General features: G+C 42.0%; 3 protein-coding genes across 3 annotated transcripts; 2 read left to right on the top strand and 1 right to left on the bottom strand.

Moving 5' to 3' along the window:
• Window positions 1-2,577: 2,577 nt before the first annotated feature.
• SARC_10274 (hypothetical protein) lies at window positions 2,578-4,941 on the top strand. Its single transcript, XM_014295692.1, has 4 exons — window positions 2,578-3,011; window positions 3,370-3,500; window positions 4,039-4,463; window positions 4,645-4,941. Exons 1-4 carry the CDS (start codon window positions 2,784-2,786, stop codon window positions 4,818-4,820), a joined length of 960 nt encoding a protein of 319 aa, XP_014151167.1. The 5' UTR covers window positions 2,578-2,783; the 3' UTR covers window positions 4,821-4,941.
• Window positions 4,942-5,294: 353 nt separating this feature from the next.
• Window positions 5,295-7,721, bottom strand: SARC_10273 (hypothetical protein; the record flags this gene model as incomplete). The annotated part of the gene is made up of 1 exon (XM_014295691.1): window positions 5,295-7,721. One exon carries the CDS (start codon window positions 7,719-7,721, stop codon window positions 5,295-5,297), a length of 2,427 nt encoding a protein of 808 aa, XP_014151166.1.
• A 1,527-nt stretch (window positions 7,722-9,248) lies between these two features.
• SARC_10272 (estradiol 17-beta-dehydrogenase 8) lies at window positions 9,249-12,918 on the top strand. The gene is made up of 10 exons (XM_014295690.1): window positions 9,249-9,427; window positions 9,724-9,783; window positions 9,952-10,061; window positions 10,326-10,390; window positions 10,750-10,828; window positions 11,093-11,152; window positions 11,435-11,468; window positions 11,759-11,843; window positions 12,207-12,377; window positions 12,660-12,918. Exons 1-10 carry the CDS (start codon window positions 9,400-9,402, stop codon window positions 12,706-12,708), a joined length of 741 nt encoding a protein of 246 aa, XP_014151165.1. The 5' UTR covers window positions 9,249-9,399; the 3' UTR covers window positions 12,709-12,918.
• The last annotated feature ends 288 nt before the right edge of the window (window positions 12,919-13,206 follow it).

The following is a 13,206-nucleotide window of genomic DNA, read 5'->3' as shown; positions in this document are numbered from 1 at the left end:
GATGGATGGCACTGTTATTTTCTAACCATACAATTCATCGTCCATAGCTTCGTCGACTTCCTCTGCATCTTCAAACTGATCTTCTTCGCTACTACTACCATCATCTTGAGGTTGTGTTGAACTTGACATATTTACAATTGGATTATACCGCACAACTTTGGCTGGATTATACCGCACAACGTACTATGAGCGTTTCAAAAGACTATCTGTAATGAATATACATATATATATTATGTTAAGAAAAAGATCAACTGATATGTTTCAATACTCGAGAGCGTTACGGAATACAGGAGATGATATTTTTAACGGTCATATATGAACACAGTATTCAGTAATTAGTACCTGTAATCATCAGACATCAGTAAAATATTTTTGATGCCTGTGGATGTCTGCTGACAACAATGATGAGCTCCAACATCAATATCGCATATATCAAGTGGCGTATTCGACAGACTTAACTAAAAATACATTTCATTGGGTTACAAAGTATTCAGCTCCTTTTTTATCTCAAAATCATTGGTAGAAACATTTAAAATTTAAATCGTACAAGAACGGAGCTTGGCGGCAAGGCTGTAAAGCAGATTCCATTCAAAAGAGGTGGCGGCGACTGGCGCCTCACTGGCCTCAGCCTCACGCAGTCACCCTAGACCCTCCTGGCGGATGACCCTCCTAGCGGAGTCGGGAGTGCGGACTCTCCCTATTCCCTAATATAGTATGAATCTTGACTGATACAGACTGATAATGTATAGAAAATTTAGATACATAGTAAATATAGAGCAAGTGTGCTTTTGTAAAAATGACCGCTGACGGGGGCAGTAGACCGGTATGTAAGGTATCTATTTTTTAAAAAGTTTTGTAATAAGTGTGGAAATACCAAATTCAGTAAAATTGAGGTATCTATACAAGTATTTACTTAGTTACAAAAGTGCAGAGCATGTAATCTCGTACGGATTGGCAGACAACGCTGAAACTTTGTAAAAATTTATCAGCCGGAACAGGAAATGTTGCAGCTAGCTTTTCAGTTCTAAACGTTGAGAAATGTGTAAAATCTCGTTTCTCAAACCCGTCAGAATCGTTGAAACCCTGCTGGGTTTTATTGAGCGCCACTTTCATTTCAGCCAATCGAAAGACTATAAAACCTCAACCCGCCTGTTACAATACCGTATACGAGTAATAACGAGAGTATGTATTGCAACCAAGCCTTTTTAGGTACATACACAGTCAAGCCTTTACTGCCCTACTCCGAACACTTCCTCTGTCGCGTGTAAATATTCTATTTGCACACTCACTTCTTGACTAATCTAATATATTGAAATATCTAAATTCTAAATACAAAGATTAAAACATACAATGTCGCAGGCCAGTCTGAGTAAATCTCAGCAAATTTAGATTGGATATTCTATATACCTTACTTAAAAATACCTCAGAATGAGAAAATTCTTGCCAGAAAAGGTTTCCGGCCATTTTCAGTGACCTATTGACAGTGCAATAGATTTAAAATAGATTTATACGTCTTCGAATTGGTTGTTGTCGGCTGTGCTGTGGCGAGTTGTGATCTCAGCTATCGTTTTCCATAAATAAACCTGGCGAGAACAATAATTATTATTTCTTCGATCTCAAAGCAACCCTTTGTAAAGTGAGGGAAAGTACTTCTTTCATTTTAGAAGCTCGATTCGCATGTATACGAATGTGTGGTTTTCAGGCAAGTTGAGGCTATTTTCGACATAGCTTAGCAGTGAAGGAATTTTATGTACAGTGATATTGTCTCACTAGCTACGTAAATAAACGTTTCCACCACGGCTAGAAGGTACATAGTCTTCCATTCCCCAAATGCAACGGTATGTACAATACTACAACCATACATGAGCTTGCGTGCGAGAATAATCAGTGATATTAAAAGCTCTTTAGAGAATATCTAGAAGTCGCCAGTCACCACGGTTGTGCAGATGTACTGTGCACGTGAGCAAGCATCGTATCAATAATTCAACATGTAATATAACATGTGTGTAATGAAACTCTGAGAGACTGGGACACATGCACAGCTGGCAGGGCTCAGCCGTTACGTGTCAACCTGTATGTATGCTGAGGGCTTGTGGCCTGTCATGAGTGTCAGGCTGTCACCTGTGTCCTGTGGCTGTATATGTACTGATACAAATAATCATCAATCATTTGGAGTGGTTCCATTGGCCATTGAAAATTAAAAATAGCTTTTCGAATTTCGAATCATTGGAGAGGTCGTTTTGAAAGCGTTTTTGAAAACATCTGAAAGAGGTTTTCCGTTGAAGTTAAAAACGTTTACCCTTTTACATGACTATTGGTATTCCACCTGGCAGGAAATGTATACGTAGGAATTTTTACGTTCACGTTCAACGTTCAATCCGAATTGGCGTTTGGTGACTTCGGTCTCGTCATTGTTTACTTTTTCTGTGAGTGTTCGCGAATCGGATGATTGGGTGTTCCCACTAGGTCTCTTGATTGGGATCATGAAGTAATTAGACAACAAATCTCAGTGGGTGGGCTGTGGTGACTAGTGAGTGGTCTGTGACGTGTGATGCTTTTTTTCGAAATATTGCGTATGTGCTGTACTCTGTTTGTGTTTTATATTTATTTGGTTCATGATGCACTGATGTACATTGAAAGTATAGCAACAGGTTCACGTACCACACAGTTACGTACCACACCCATTAAAACAACACTACTTCAATTGATATCTAATCCTCGGAAGCCAGCAGTCGAACCAAACTGCACATACAAATTAAAGTAAACAAATAAACATAGCAATTATGGCAAACATCACCGATTCCAAGACTTCTGTTCTGTTCGACTTCGACGGGACACTATGCGATAGTGAAACACCCGCTATGGAAGTGGCGTATATTGAACTGGCGCCTTATTTGGGTGTACCGCCTACACCGGAAACCATGCTCGAATTCATTCGGGCAAATGCGGGCAAGGCGTTCGAGTTTATGATCGAAGCTGCTGATGAGGAGCGAAAGTCTAAGAATGAAACGGTATGTGCTTGGCAAGCGAAAGTCTGCGTGTTTTATGGGTTTGAGACTGTGTGAGAACAAGATAGCTGGTTGTAGTCTGCTACACTATGATAAGTACTGGTGTAAGTATCAATGGATATCTGATACCCTTGCTAGATACTATACTATAAACCCTAAAATACCGGGTATGTGTTGCCTGCGAGTGTGACTTCTATTTCCATGGTCGAGGCCTAAAGATATTATATATCAGGCTGATGGCTTGTTCGCATTACCCTACACATCTGATATTACATCGATGCGCAAATTATGCGTCGATTCGCAATTTTAATTGTGCAGCAACCAACACGTACTTCTACATGCGAAAACTAACCATTTGTAGGAAACGTGTGAGGAATCTCGTGCAAACAAATCAGAACCAAAGGACATCATGTCCGTGATTAATCCTTGGAGGGAAAAACTTGGTCTCAAGCCTCTGGCCGAGACTAACCCAGGGAGTGTCTCTCTGCTTACGTAAGTAACTCGAAGCGTACATGTTGTACATGTTTGTCGATGTTAATGTACAGTTTGTGAATGTCCGACTGCAATTTACACAAGTATGTATGTCTTTTACATCTCATTACAATGATACGTCTAGGTAAATATATTACATTATAACCATGTAACTATATATAGTTTACCTGATCTCGTGGTATGTGTTTATGTGGTAATTTACTGTACGCATGTATGTCATGAAACGTCATAGATTGAATTGATTGCTTTATCGTGAAAAATTCGAATAGTTGAATTGCAAGACTACTAGGAATCATGAGCGAGGCATACCATATTTATCGTTGTAGTCAACTGCTCCTTCCTATCTGTTCAGGTAGAAAGTATGAGAATCTATTCAGTTGTATCGCTACAATATTGGTAGTTGTATATCGAAGCACATTGTGAAGTCCGGACCGAGAGCACTCTACGTAAAGCGTGGCTGTATAAGATTGACACAATGACACAATCTCCGTGATTTACAAAGCTATAACACTTACATGGTTATCTTTACATTGTATAGGCTACAGAAGGAGGACACTCTGGTCGCACTCGGCAATCTGTGCAGACCAGTAGACGGCTGTCTGGAAGTATTGCAATCCTTAAACAACAACGGGCTGAGTTACTGCATTGCCACCACCTCTGGCAAGCCACGTGTGCCCGTGTGTGTAGACGCAGCCAATATCAGGAATTACTTTCCCACAGACGACTTCATCCACTCAGGCGAGTCCGATTTCACACCCCCACGGTTCAAGCCTGCACCCGATGTGTACATGAAGGCAGCCAATGCACAGGGCAAGGCGTACGAGGACTGTGTGGCGGTTGAGGATTCCGGCTCAGGTGTTGGATCTGCGGCAAATGCCAAATTAGGACTAATTGTGGGCTATGTGGGTGCGGGGCACATTGCTGAGGCCGCGAAGGATGAACACGCCAAGATGCTGATGAGCGGTACGTTTATACTGTTAGCCATGTGAACCCGTTCCATCTTTATTCCCAATTTTATGGTTGTATCATTCGTTTTTTTACATCTCTGGCATATGATGTTGATTCCTAGTTTCTCGAGTAGCGTTCAGTGCCGTCTGTAGGTATATATATATATATATACTGAACTGTATTTCCAACATAACAGGTGGTCGTTCCGAAAACGGTCGTGGTGCCGCCATTGTATTAAGGAACCTTCAGGACTTATTGCCTATAGTATATGCATTCGAGAAGTTCCGCAAGGATTCACCCGATAGCAAGCCAAGTGATTTCAACGTTGCTGATTGTGTCGGTTCCATTGGAGGTCAACATTGGTTGCCTTGAAAGTTATATCGGTCAAGGGGTAGCTGCCCAATAGTCAATATCTAGCTAAATAGCCTAAAAGTAAGATGTATATCAAAATGTATTAAACCGAATCCGTACATTCAGGAAGAATTGCAAGTCATAGCTCGGGGCTTTTGTGTGTGTTTTATTAATGGATTGTTGTGCACATTGAATGGCGGCAATCAGCAAGTAGCACAGAAACACCCAGTATGTATATCCTACAAATATGAACGTATGATATGATATATCGCATGGCACTGGCTGCACTATAGTAATCGAAAGTCATCTGTCCAACATCGTGTATTGTATGTCCCTTCACTTTGGTTTGTTGGCCACCATTTTGAACTTATATGTATTATATATATGTATGTATGTATCGCCGGCACCCTACGAAATATGGACCACTGCCGCCGGAAGCAGCGGCTTTTCCCGCACATCCCTAATAATATTGAAACGAAAGTTGTAGCGTTGGGTTCAGCGTCGGCGTCGTTGATTTCTCGACCTAGGGTGTTGTTCGCCCGCATTTCTGTCGATCTCCTTTACTTTGTCAATGCCTAGAATCTCGCAGAGAGCATTGCACACATGTGTGCGGAAGAATTGATGCATGCCTCGGCGGTCGAGATCTGTGCGCCCAAATACCTTTCGACGCGCACGTCTCTTCTTCTTGCCTTTTCGGCGTGCTTGTTGCTGATTTGTATCATGATGGTGGATACATGGATCTGTAAACTCAAACATCGCTGGCGTTTGCGATCGATCCAGAACGCCCTGTAAATCACACACCATCAGTGCACGCTTGGTGTGAGCATAAGTAAAATGAGTGAACGCTTGTGGCACGTCGTCTTCGAGCACTTTTTTCTCCAGCTCCACAACCAGTGTATCGACTTTCACTGGCTCTCTCACCATTGGCAAAGTATCAGTGGGCGACGAAAGCTGCTTATGGGTGATATCCGGTGTCTGTTTTACTTCTGATGTGGTTATACAATGCGATTCAACGGAATTGTGTGACAGAATCTCGTTTGATGAAACACACTGTGAATCAGGAGGGATATCATTGTTAACATCACGAATATGATTGTTAACATCGACAACTTCTTCACATAGCTGAACACATTCCGTACCCACAGAGCCGTCTTCGTATCCTTCCCCCTCGCTACTGTCCTCTTCGCTATCCGAAGCCAGCTCGCCCGTCTCTATCAGATTCATCACGCTCTCGTATGGATCGTACTTCAGCACGTGCTCGCAAGGATCGAACTCGACTGTCTTTCCCACTCTCAAAGTGGCCAAAAGCTCCACTATCTCCTTAATGGGCTCAGACGAAGTCTCATTCGCATTCGTCCTTAGACAGTCTTCACGTGTGCCCCTCACGTGCCCATTATTATCATTCCATTTGATGTACTTTGACTCGTCCAAACGCTTTTCCGCGAGAATCCATTGGCGATTGTTCACCTCATCATTGTACGCGTATAGCTCGCAGGTCACGAATGAAACTCTTGGTACCTTTGTACTGACACCGACTTTATCTACAGCCTCGTTGAAATTGTTTGCCTGTTCTTGTGCGAGAGCCTGAGTGGTGAAGAACGGAATATGGAAGTCTTTGCCAATTATGTGTCCGCCTTTTGTTTTGGCCTCCTTGGCCACCAACGGGGCAGAAACTACCGTTCCGAACACATCGATGATCTCCATGTACCTAACAATTCTCTCAGCACCAACTCCAAAGTGAGCATCTTGAATTTCAATGCCCGTTGGAGGAACGGCAACATTCCAACGTTGAGCGCCCTTTTTGTGCGGAACGAAGGTGAACCTTTTGAGGGCATCGTTCTTACGGAAATAGTGATTGTATTTAAACTCAGGATCGTTCGCACTCTTCGCCTTTTGAGTGTCGCGCGTCTGACTGTCGTATTTAGAGCTTAGCTCTGCATCTCCCCACTCCTGCAGATGTGTCTTGGTGGCTGTCATAGTGGTTATCATGGATGAAAATGAACCATGGAGGGTCCCTGAGCCGGATCCGCGGTCATATATACCCTGTGCTCCATTTTCGACTGCTTTATTAGTCATCTTGCGTAGTACCTGCCCATGATATTCCAGGCGTTGATAGTCGCTCGTGAAGAGTGTTGTATTGAATGTCAACCGACTGCCCAGTACATGACTCATCTTGACAATGCTTTCGTACAGCGATTGTAAAAATTCCATAGATGAGAGAGTGTCAGGTCCATTACTACGAGTGTCAGAAGGAGCTCCATCCGATAGTAACATCACAGCTACGGGAGTGCGCTTCAAATCCTGATATCTCATTGCATAATCATGTACCAGTCTGATAGCCGGCAAGTAGTTACCGTGACTATACGGTAAACTACTCGATAAGGCCAATATTTTGTTGTACAAAAGCCAGTTAAAAGGATGGCAATCAAGCACGCATGCTGCACCATCTTGCATAGTTATTACGCTCAGAACATCTGTATACGTAGCTGTACAATCATTCAATCGCTTGGCGACCAGCTCGACCGCGATGGTCTTGTACACCGCCTGCAGTCTTGTTATATCGGTGTTTCTTACAATGTTTCTCATCGAACCTGATTGGTCAACTACTACAATCATATGGGATGTTATCTGTCGACGAGCTTGATTCCGATGTCGCTCTTCGGCACAACTTTGCAACATGTTGATGCTGGCCGGGTATTCTACTAAACCGCGATTGAGATATTCATCTGGTTGGTAGCCAATCTCAATGGCTCCTGACTCATCCGTGATATAGTCGGCATGTGCATAAGTGTATTTGAGCAATGGCTTCATTGTGTGCGGGTCATAGCCGGCGGACGACTTTACACCGTACTTGACCGCCTTTTGAAGGTCAGTTAATCCAATATCCTTTAGACGGCATAAAATGGAACTCTCATCATCCATGGTGATTACATACTTGTATATAATCAAATGTACTGAGATAATTTTGTGACATGGTACAACTACTTATATGTGCGTAGTGCCAACTTGGAATATAGTCTCATATTGAGGCTGCGAGACTCAACATAAGAGCCTGTATTGAAAGCAACTGCGCGTGATGATGGGTAGTCGTGCATAAAGCTTTTCATCTACGGTGTCGTCACCATGATCGAGGGTTCAAACATGATCTCCTATCGTGTTCCATGTATCTTGACTCGTGTAGCCGTATAGCACGTAAAGGAAACATGATAGCATAGTTAAAAATTTACGATAGCAAAAAATATCGAGAGTGTAACTGCTTATACCACGATCGCGGCGTGAACTACAAATCGCCGCAATGATCGCTTTAACAATCACGTCTTATCGGCTGTACTGATATGATTGGTCAATTTGTTTGTTACAAGAGTATGTGCATTAAAAAGGAAACTGACCAGAATTCCAGCTTCCGTTTGTTAGGCCCAACATCAGCCCTTTCGTCAACCCTGATAGTGCTCAACGTTGTGTAAAAACATAGATATGATACTTTCATTAGCAGCACATAAAATCAGTAGAAAAATGAAGTAGTTTGTTCATGAAAGTTTTCATTCTTCCAATTACTATCGCTTACATTGATACCTTGAAGTAGTTTGTTCGTGAAAGTTTTCATTCTTCCAAATATTATCTTGTACATTGATAGCTTAACTTTATAATAGTGATGCGAAGTTGATGCAACGTTGGAAGAGTTTTTTTATTTTGAAACGTACTAGACTGCATGTTTTTTTTGGTAAATAGTACTGCATTCGCGACGAAGAAGGATGATATGTTATCTTTTTATCCTTTTGTCATACACACCTAGTTGATGGCTTATTATAGTTGCACGTATACAGATCTTGACGTCATACAATGTTGTTTCCGGTGACGCTCACAGTTGATATATATTTCATGTTTACTGTTCCAAGTGATACTTGATTCAAAATTTAATATCGAACCCCCGAAACCAAGCTCAGTGCATATACATACTGTCTTGTTATATACCCCAATATTTAGCACAATACGCTAATTACTAGCAATAGCCTAAAAAATGTATCTCGTAATACCCATGAACATCAAAAGCGGCAGGTATATATATTCGTAGTTACTACGTTGACTGCTAGACACTCTAGATAGATGAATGTTTTCTAATGCTAAATCCATTTTACGCCAGATAAATACCAGTATTATTAAGTAGTTCATATTTTTATTTAAAAAGACCTTGAGGCTTGATGGTAGCTACGTACCAACCTAATTAAATATATCATGAGGTTGTATCTAAATACAACCGACAACGTCACTGCAATACAGAGTTGATAGTAAACAAGAGGCACAACTGTACAAGCTGCCAAATCCAATTATTAGGAAGCGATCATGTGATAAGAATTTTGGCGGCATCCTCTTCTTCCCCCCCCCCCCCCGCCTACAGAAATCAATACTAAAGCACTGGCCAGTCACGCCGGGCTCTTCGGGGATTCGAAATTTCTTGACATGGTTATTTGTAAACAAGCATCAGGGCTCGGGCGTATTAAAAATAAAGGTGTACAAAGTACTTAAACACTCGAACTGCAAACAGTACACTCATATTCACGTACACCGTATACGAGAGATAGCATAAGAAACAACAGCAAAAATGGCAACTAGCATAGCCTTGGTAACAGGTGAGTCTCTTGATGACCGTGTCTGCCCCTGGTCGTAATATACGTGTATACCGTATTACCTACAATGTGCATACATACGTATATACGTTTTGCAACAGTATTTTCTGAACTCCTAACTAATATCTAATATGCTGAATCATAGACTCCATTTATCAAGGGATATAGGTGATACTTTCTATATGTTTCGCCTGCATATACTTAGTCACTTTGCATCAGCTACATACTGACCTGACCAATTGCGCAATTTCTGCTAAAATTTCATATTTTTATCTTATTTCAAATACGTATAACTGCAGGCGCTGGAAGCGGTATTGGTCGCGCGGTATGTCGACGATTCGCACAGGCTGGAATTCAAGGTAGGTGTAAATTGAGGTTAGACAAGAATACGTCTTGATGGAGTGAGTACATGTAAAGCAGCATGCACATAGTTTGGTAAATGGTTATTGGGATTGTTTTGGCAACCAAGCACAAATAAATTCTTTTTGATATGTCTATCATTCTAACCTTACTGTTTATTTTCGCAGTAATGGCTATTGATCGTAATGGTGACGAGGCGAAGAGTACAGCGAGTGCACTGGAAGGCGCTGGCCACCAGGGCATGTCTTGTGATGTCGCGTCCCAAACGCAAGTCAACGTATGTGTTGTTTACGTTTGGACTCCACAGATATTAGCACTCTAAGTATGTATCGTATCGGTGTGTGCGGTTGAGTGTCAAGGTAGCCATTGCTAAGAATCGATGTGAGTGCACATGCTCGTATTCGCACGCTTCTTTGTGCGCAAGCATTCTACGAACCACGTTTCAAATGAACCCCTTCTGGATTGTGATACCATGAGTATCAATGATAAATAGCATAAGCTTATCCCAATTCTCGAACAACTTGCTCGTATTCACACACAGGAGACTGTGGAGAACATCATCAAATCTATGGGCAAAGACATCCGCACCGTGTCCCTCATAAACAGGTACAGCCTCTATGTCAGCCCGTTGTTCTCGGAGTGGTTAAATATGCACTGGGCAACTGAGATATTGTTCTTTGACCTGTACAGGACTGTCACAGCACGATTTCATGTGGAGAAGTCATACATGTATATAGATTGCATACCGCGTACGCTACATTGCCATCGAGCCCTTGTCAACACATGAGCGTTAGTCATATGTTAATCCACATCCTCCACAAGCGAAATGTGGAACATATTAGATACACAGTCTTCTGAATTAGATGTTTAAGTATAAGACCGGCACAGGCTTTCATAAGCTGCATGCGGTAGTTGTAGCCTGTTGCGGAAAACTAAGTATCTATATTCGCACATTCTAAAACTAGCGCTGGGATCACTCGCGACAAAGGTTTCCTGAAGATGACCGAGGAGGAATGGGATGCAGTCAATGACGTCAACCTGAAGGTATGCCTTTTAAATTTTCATGTGATATGATTGGGCGATGGGTTTTGCTCTCGAACGGTTGAAGTGGGTGTGCGCTCAGTTACTATGTCGTCTGCAATCCGTGGGGTAGACATGTGTTCAATGTGCCGATGATCTCAAACATGCACACGTGCGGCAGATATGATTCAACCGGAGAACAATATATACTAACAGGACATACTCATCTTCTGATTTATTTCAATCCTATACATGACTGATATCATATTCTTCCTCTGATTTATATAGGGCACTTTCCTGACAACACAGGCTGTGTGTAGAGCAATGGTGACAAAAGGACTGACCGGGGTATGTGCAATCTTCAATTTGTGTGGGTAAAATGTACGCATTCTATTCGGTAGTTGTGCTATATAGACCCATTGGCCTACGGTTTCATATCCACACCTTGATCTCCCTTCGATTCGATTGAGAATTCATTCGCAACCAACATGCTCAGTAACCCAGCAGACCTCACTTCCACTGGTATTGCTCATGCAACCCATATCAGTTGTTACACTGTGAAGATTAATATATACGCATACTGCCTGTGGTACTGATCTTGCATCACTATTTCACTATTTCTTTCTCCAGTCCATTGTGAACATCTCGTCCATTTCCGGCAAAGGTATGTCTCGATAGCTTGCTGGCCGTATATTCTGCATGACATCGTATTCTCCGAACTGTGCATCTGCTTATATGAATGAGTACAGTAACAACGTAAATAAGTACAGTGGCGTTACATAAAAGAGTGCAGTGACATTGATGATAACTTTTAAGTTGCCGGTTGGAGTTGACTAGAACTATCAATGCGCTGCGAGTGTAGGACTACAACCCCCCGTGTCTTCTTAGAATATTTATATGAAATGAGCTGATAGCAGTCAATTGATACCTACCTGACACTGTCCTAAATTCCAGGTGGAAATATGGGACAGGCCAATTACGCCGCATCCAAAAGTGGAGTCGTTGGCTTCACCAAGACCGTCGCCAAGGAGTTGGGAAGGTATATGAATGACTGCCAACACAGCAATAATATACGTAGTATATCTCGCTCCCTGCGCCTGTGCCGGATGACTATACAATACGTAGTATATCTCTCTCTCACTGTGCCTGTGCTAGGTGTATTTTGTCATTCTTGTACCACTGGCAACGTGTGCTCTTGCGACCTGGTGTTTGCAATACAACAGTATTGTTCCAGACACTGTGACTGACATGAAGGGTTCCCAACGTACTGACTTGTGTAACGACAATCAAATCCGGGCTTCTTTTTTTTTTCAAAACTATACCCCAACTACTAAAACACCGCAACCCCTAGAACAAACCGCAAAATCTCATGTCATATATATTTGTTCATTCTGTATATCAGCAAAAACATTCGCTGCAATGCCATTATGCCAGGCATGATTGAGACGCCCATGATCGCAACAATTCCCGACAAGGTGCAAGCAATGGTCAAGCAGATGATTCCGATGGGCGAAATCGGAAAGCCCGAGGATATCGCTAACGCCTGCTTCTTCTTATCATCCGATCAAGCCAGGTAAGTTTATTCAGTCATCTGAACCATTGACGCAACCCCTATACCCTTCGTGGCAAAGTGCCCCATAAGTACCTGGTGTAAGATCTTTCGTCTCTAAAACTATGGTCGCCCGCGTGGTGTTTGAGATTTTTTCTACAATCCCCAACGGTTTAGTCGCGTATTGCATATATCCAGCACCACATCATATTGTACTGGTTTTGAGGGAACTAGAACCAATGTGTGCCTGTTTGTATGCTAAGTCTCATCACAAACACTATCATCAACTGCGATATACTCCTCCAGGTACATCACTGGCCAAACAATTGAGGTTACAGGTGGACTTGGAATGTAAGTAACACCATGCTGGGCAGACAGATACGTCGCAGCCACAGATATATTCTGATTCCAATAGACAATTAGGAATTGTCATTGAATTTGATCTATTCTGCTTGGGCAAGGCCGCAGTGCAAAAGTTAGGAAAATCGCTATGAAGACTGACATTGTACGAATTAGACGATATAGAAATGCACATCCATAATAAAGATCACTACAATCAGCACAACCAGCAACAGCGAGATCTGTTTCGTATGTGCAGTTACTTCCGATTTTATGTTTTAACCTTGAACTCAACTCGACATTCTCGAGCGTCACTTTCCCAATCGACACCCAGATATTATAAGAATTTTCGATAATTTGTAATAGAAATATCTTGATTAAACTGGGAACTGCAAACTGAACATGGCAAGTAAGTAGTCCGTTTACTACAAATCAATAACAAATTCTGTGAATCGAGAAACCAATTATTTATCCACCTACACTGCATATATCTATATATACCGTAAAAATATAT

The sequence above is a fragment of the Sphaeroforma arctica genome (assembly GCF_001186125.1).
Source record: "Sphaeroforma arctica JP610 unplaced genomic scaffold supercont1.1191, whole genome shotgun sequence".
Taxonomy (NCBI): Eukaryota; class Ichthyosporea; order Ichthyophonida; genus Sphaeroforma; species Sphaeroforma arctica.
Note: the sequence above shows the minus strand (reverse complement) of the source record. Positions and strands in the feature narration are given on the sequence as shown.

Coding starts and splice junctions, on each gene's coding strand:
- SARC_10274 (XM_014295692.1), top strand. CDS start 2,784: ATGGCAAACATCACCGATTCCAAGACTTCTGTTCTGTTCGACTTCGAC. Junction 3,012..3,369: donor GAAAGTCTAAGAATGAAACG/GTATGTGCTTGG, acceptor AACCATTTGTAG/GAAACGTGTGAGGAATCTCG. Junction 4,464..4,644: donor CGCCAAGATGCTGATGAGCG/GTACGTTTATAC, acceptor CCAACATAACAG/GTGGTCGTTCCGAAAACGGT.
- SARC_10272 (XM_014295690.1), top strand. CDS start 9,400: ATGGCAACTAGCATAGCCTTGGTAACAG. Junction 9,784..9,951: donor CGCACAGGCTGGAATTCAAG/GTAGGTGTAAAT, acceptor TTATTTTCGCAG/TAATGGCTATTGATCGTAAT. Junction 10,829..11,092: donor TCAATGACGTCAACCTGAAG/GTATGCCTTTTA, acceptor TGATTTATATAG/GGCACTTTCCTGACAACACA.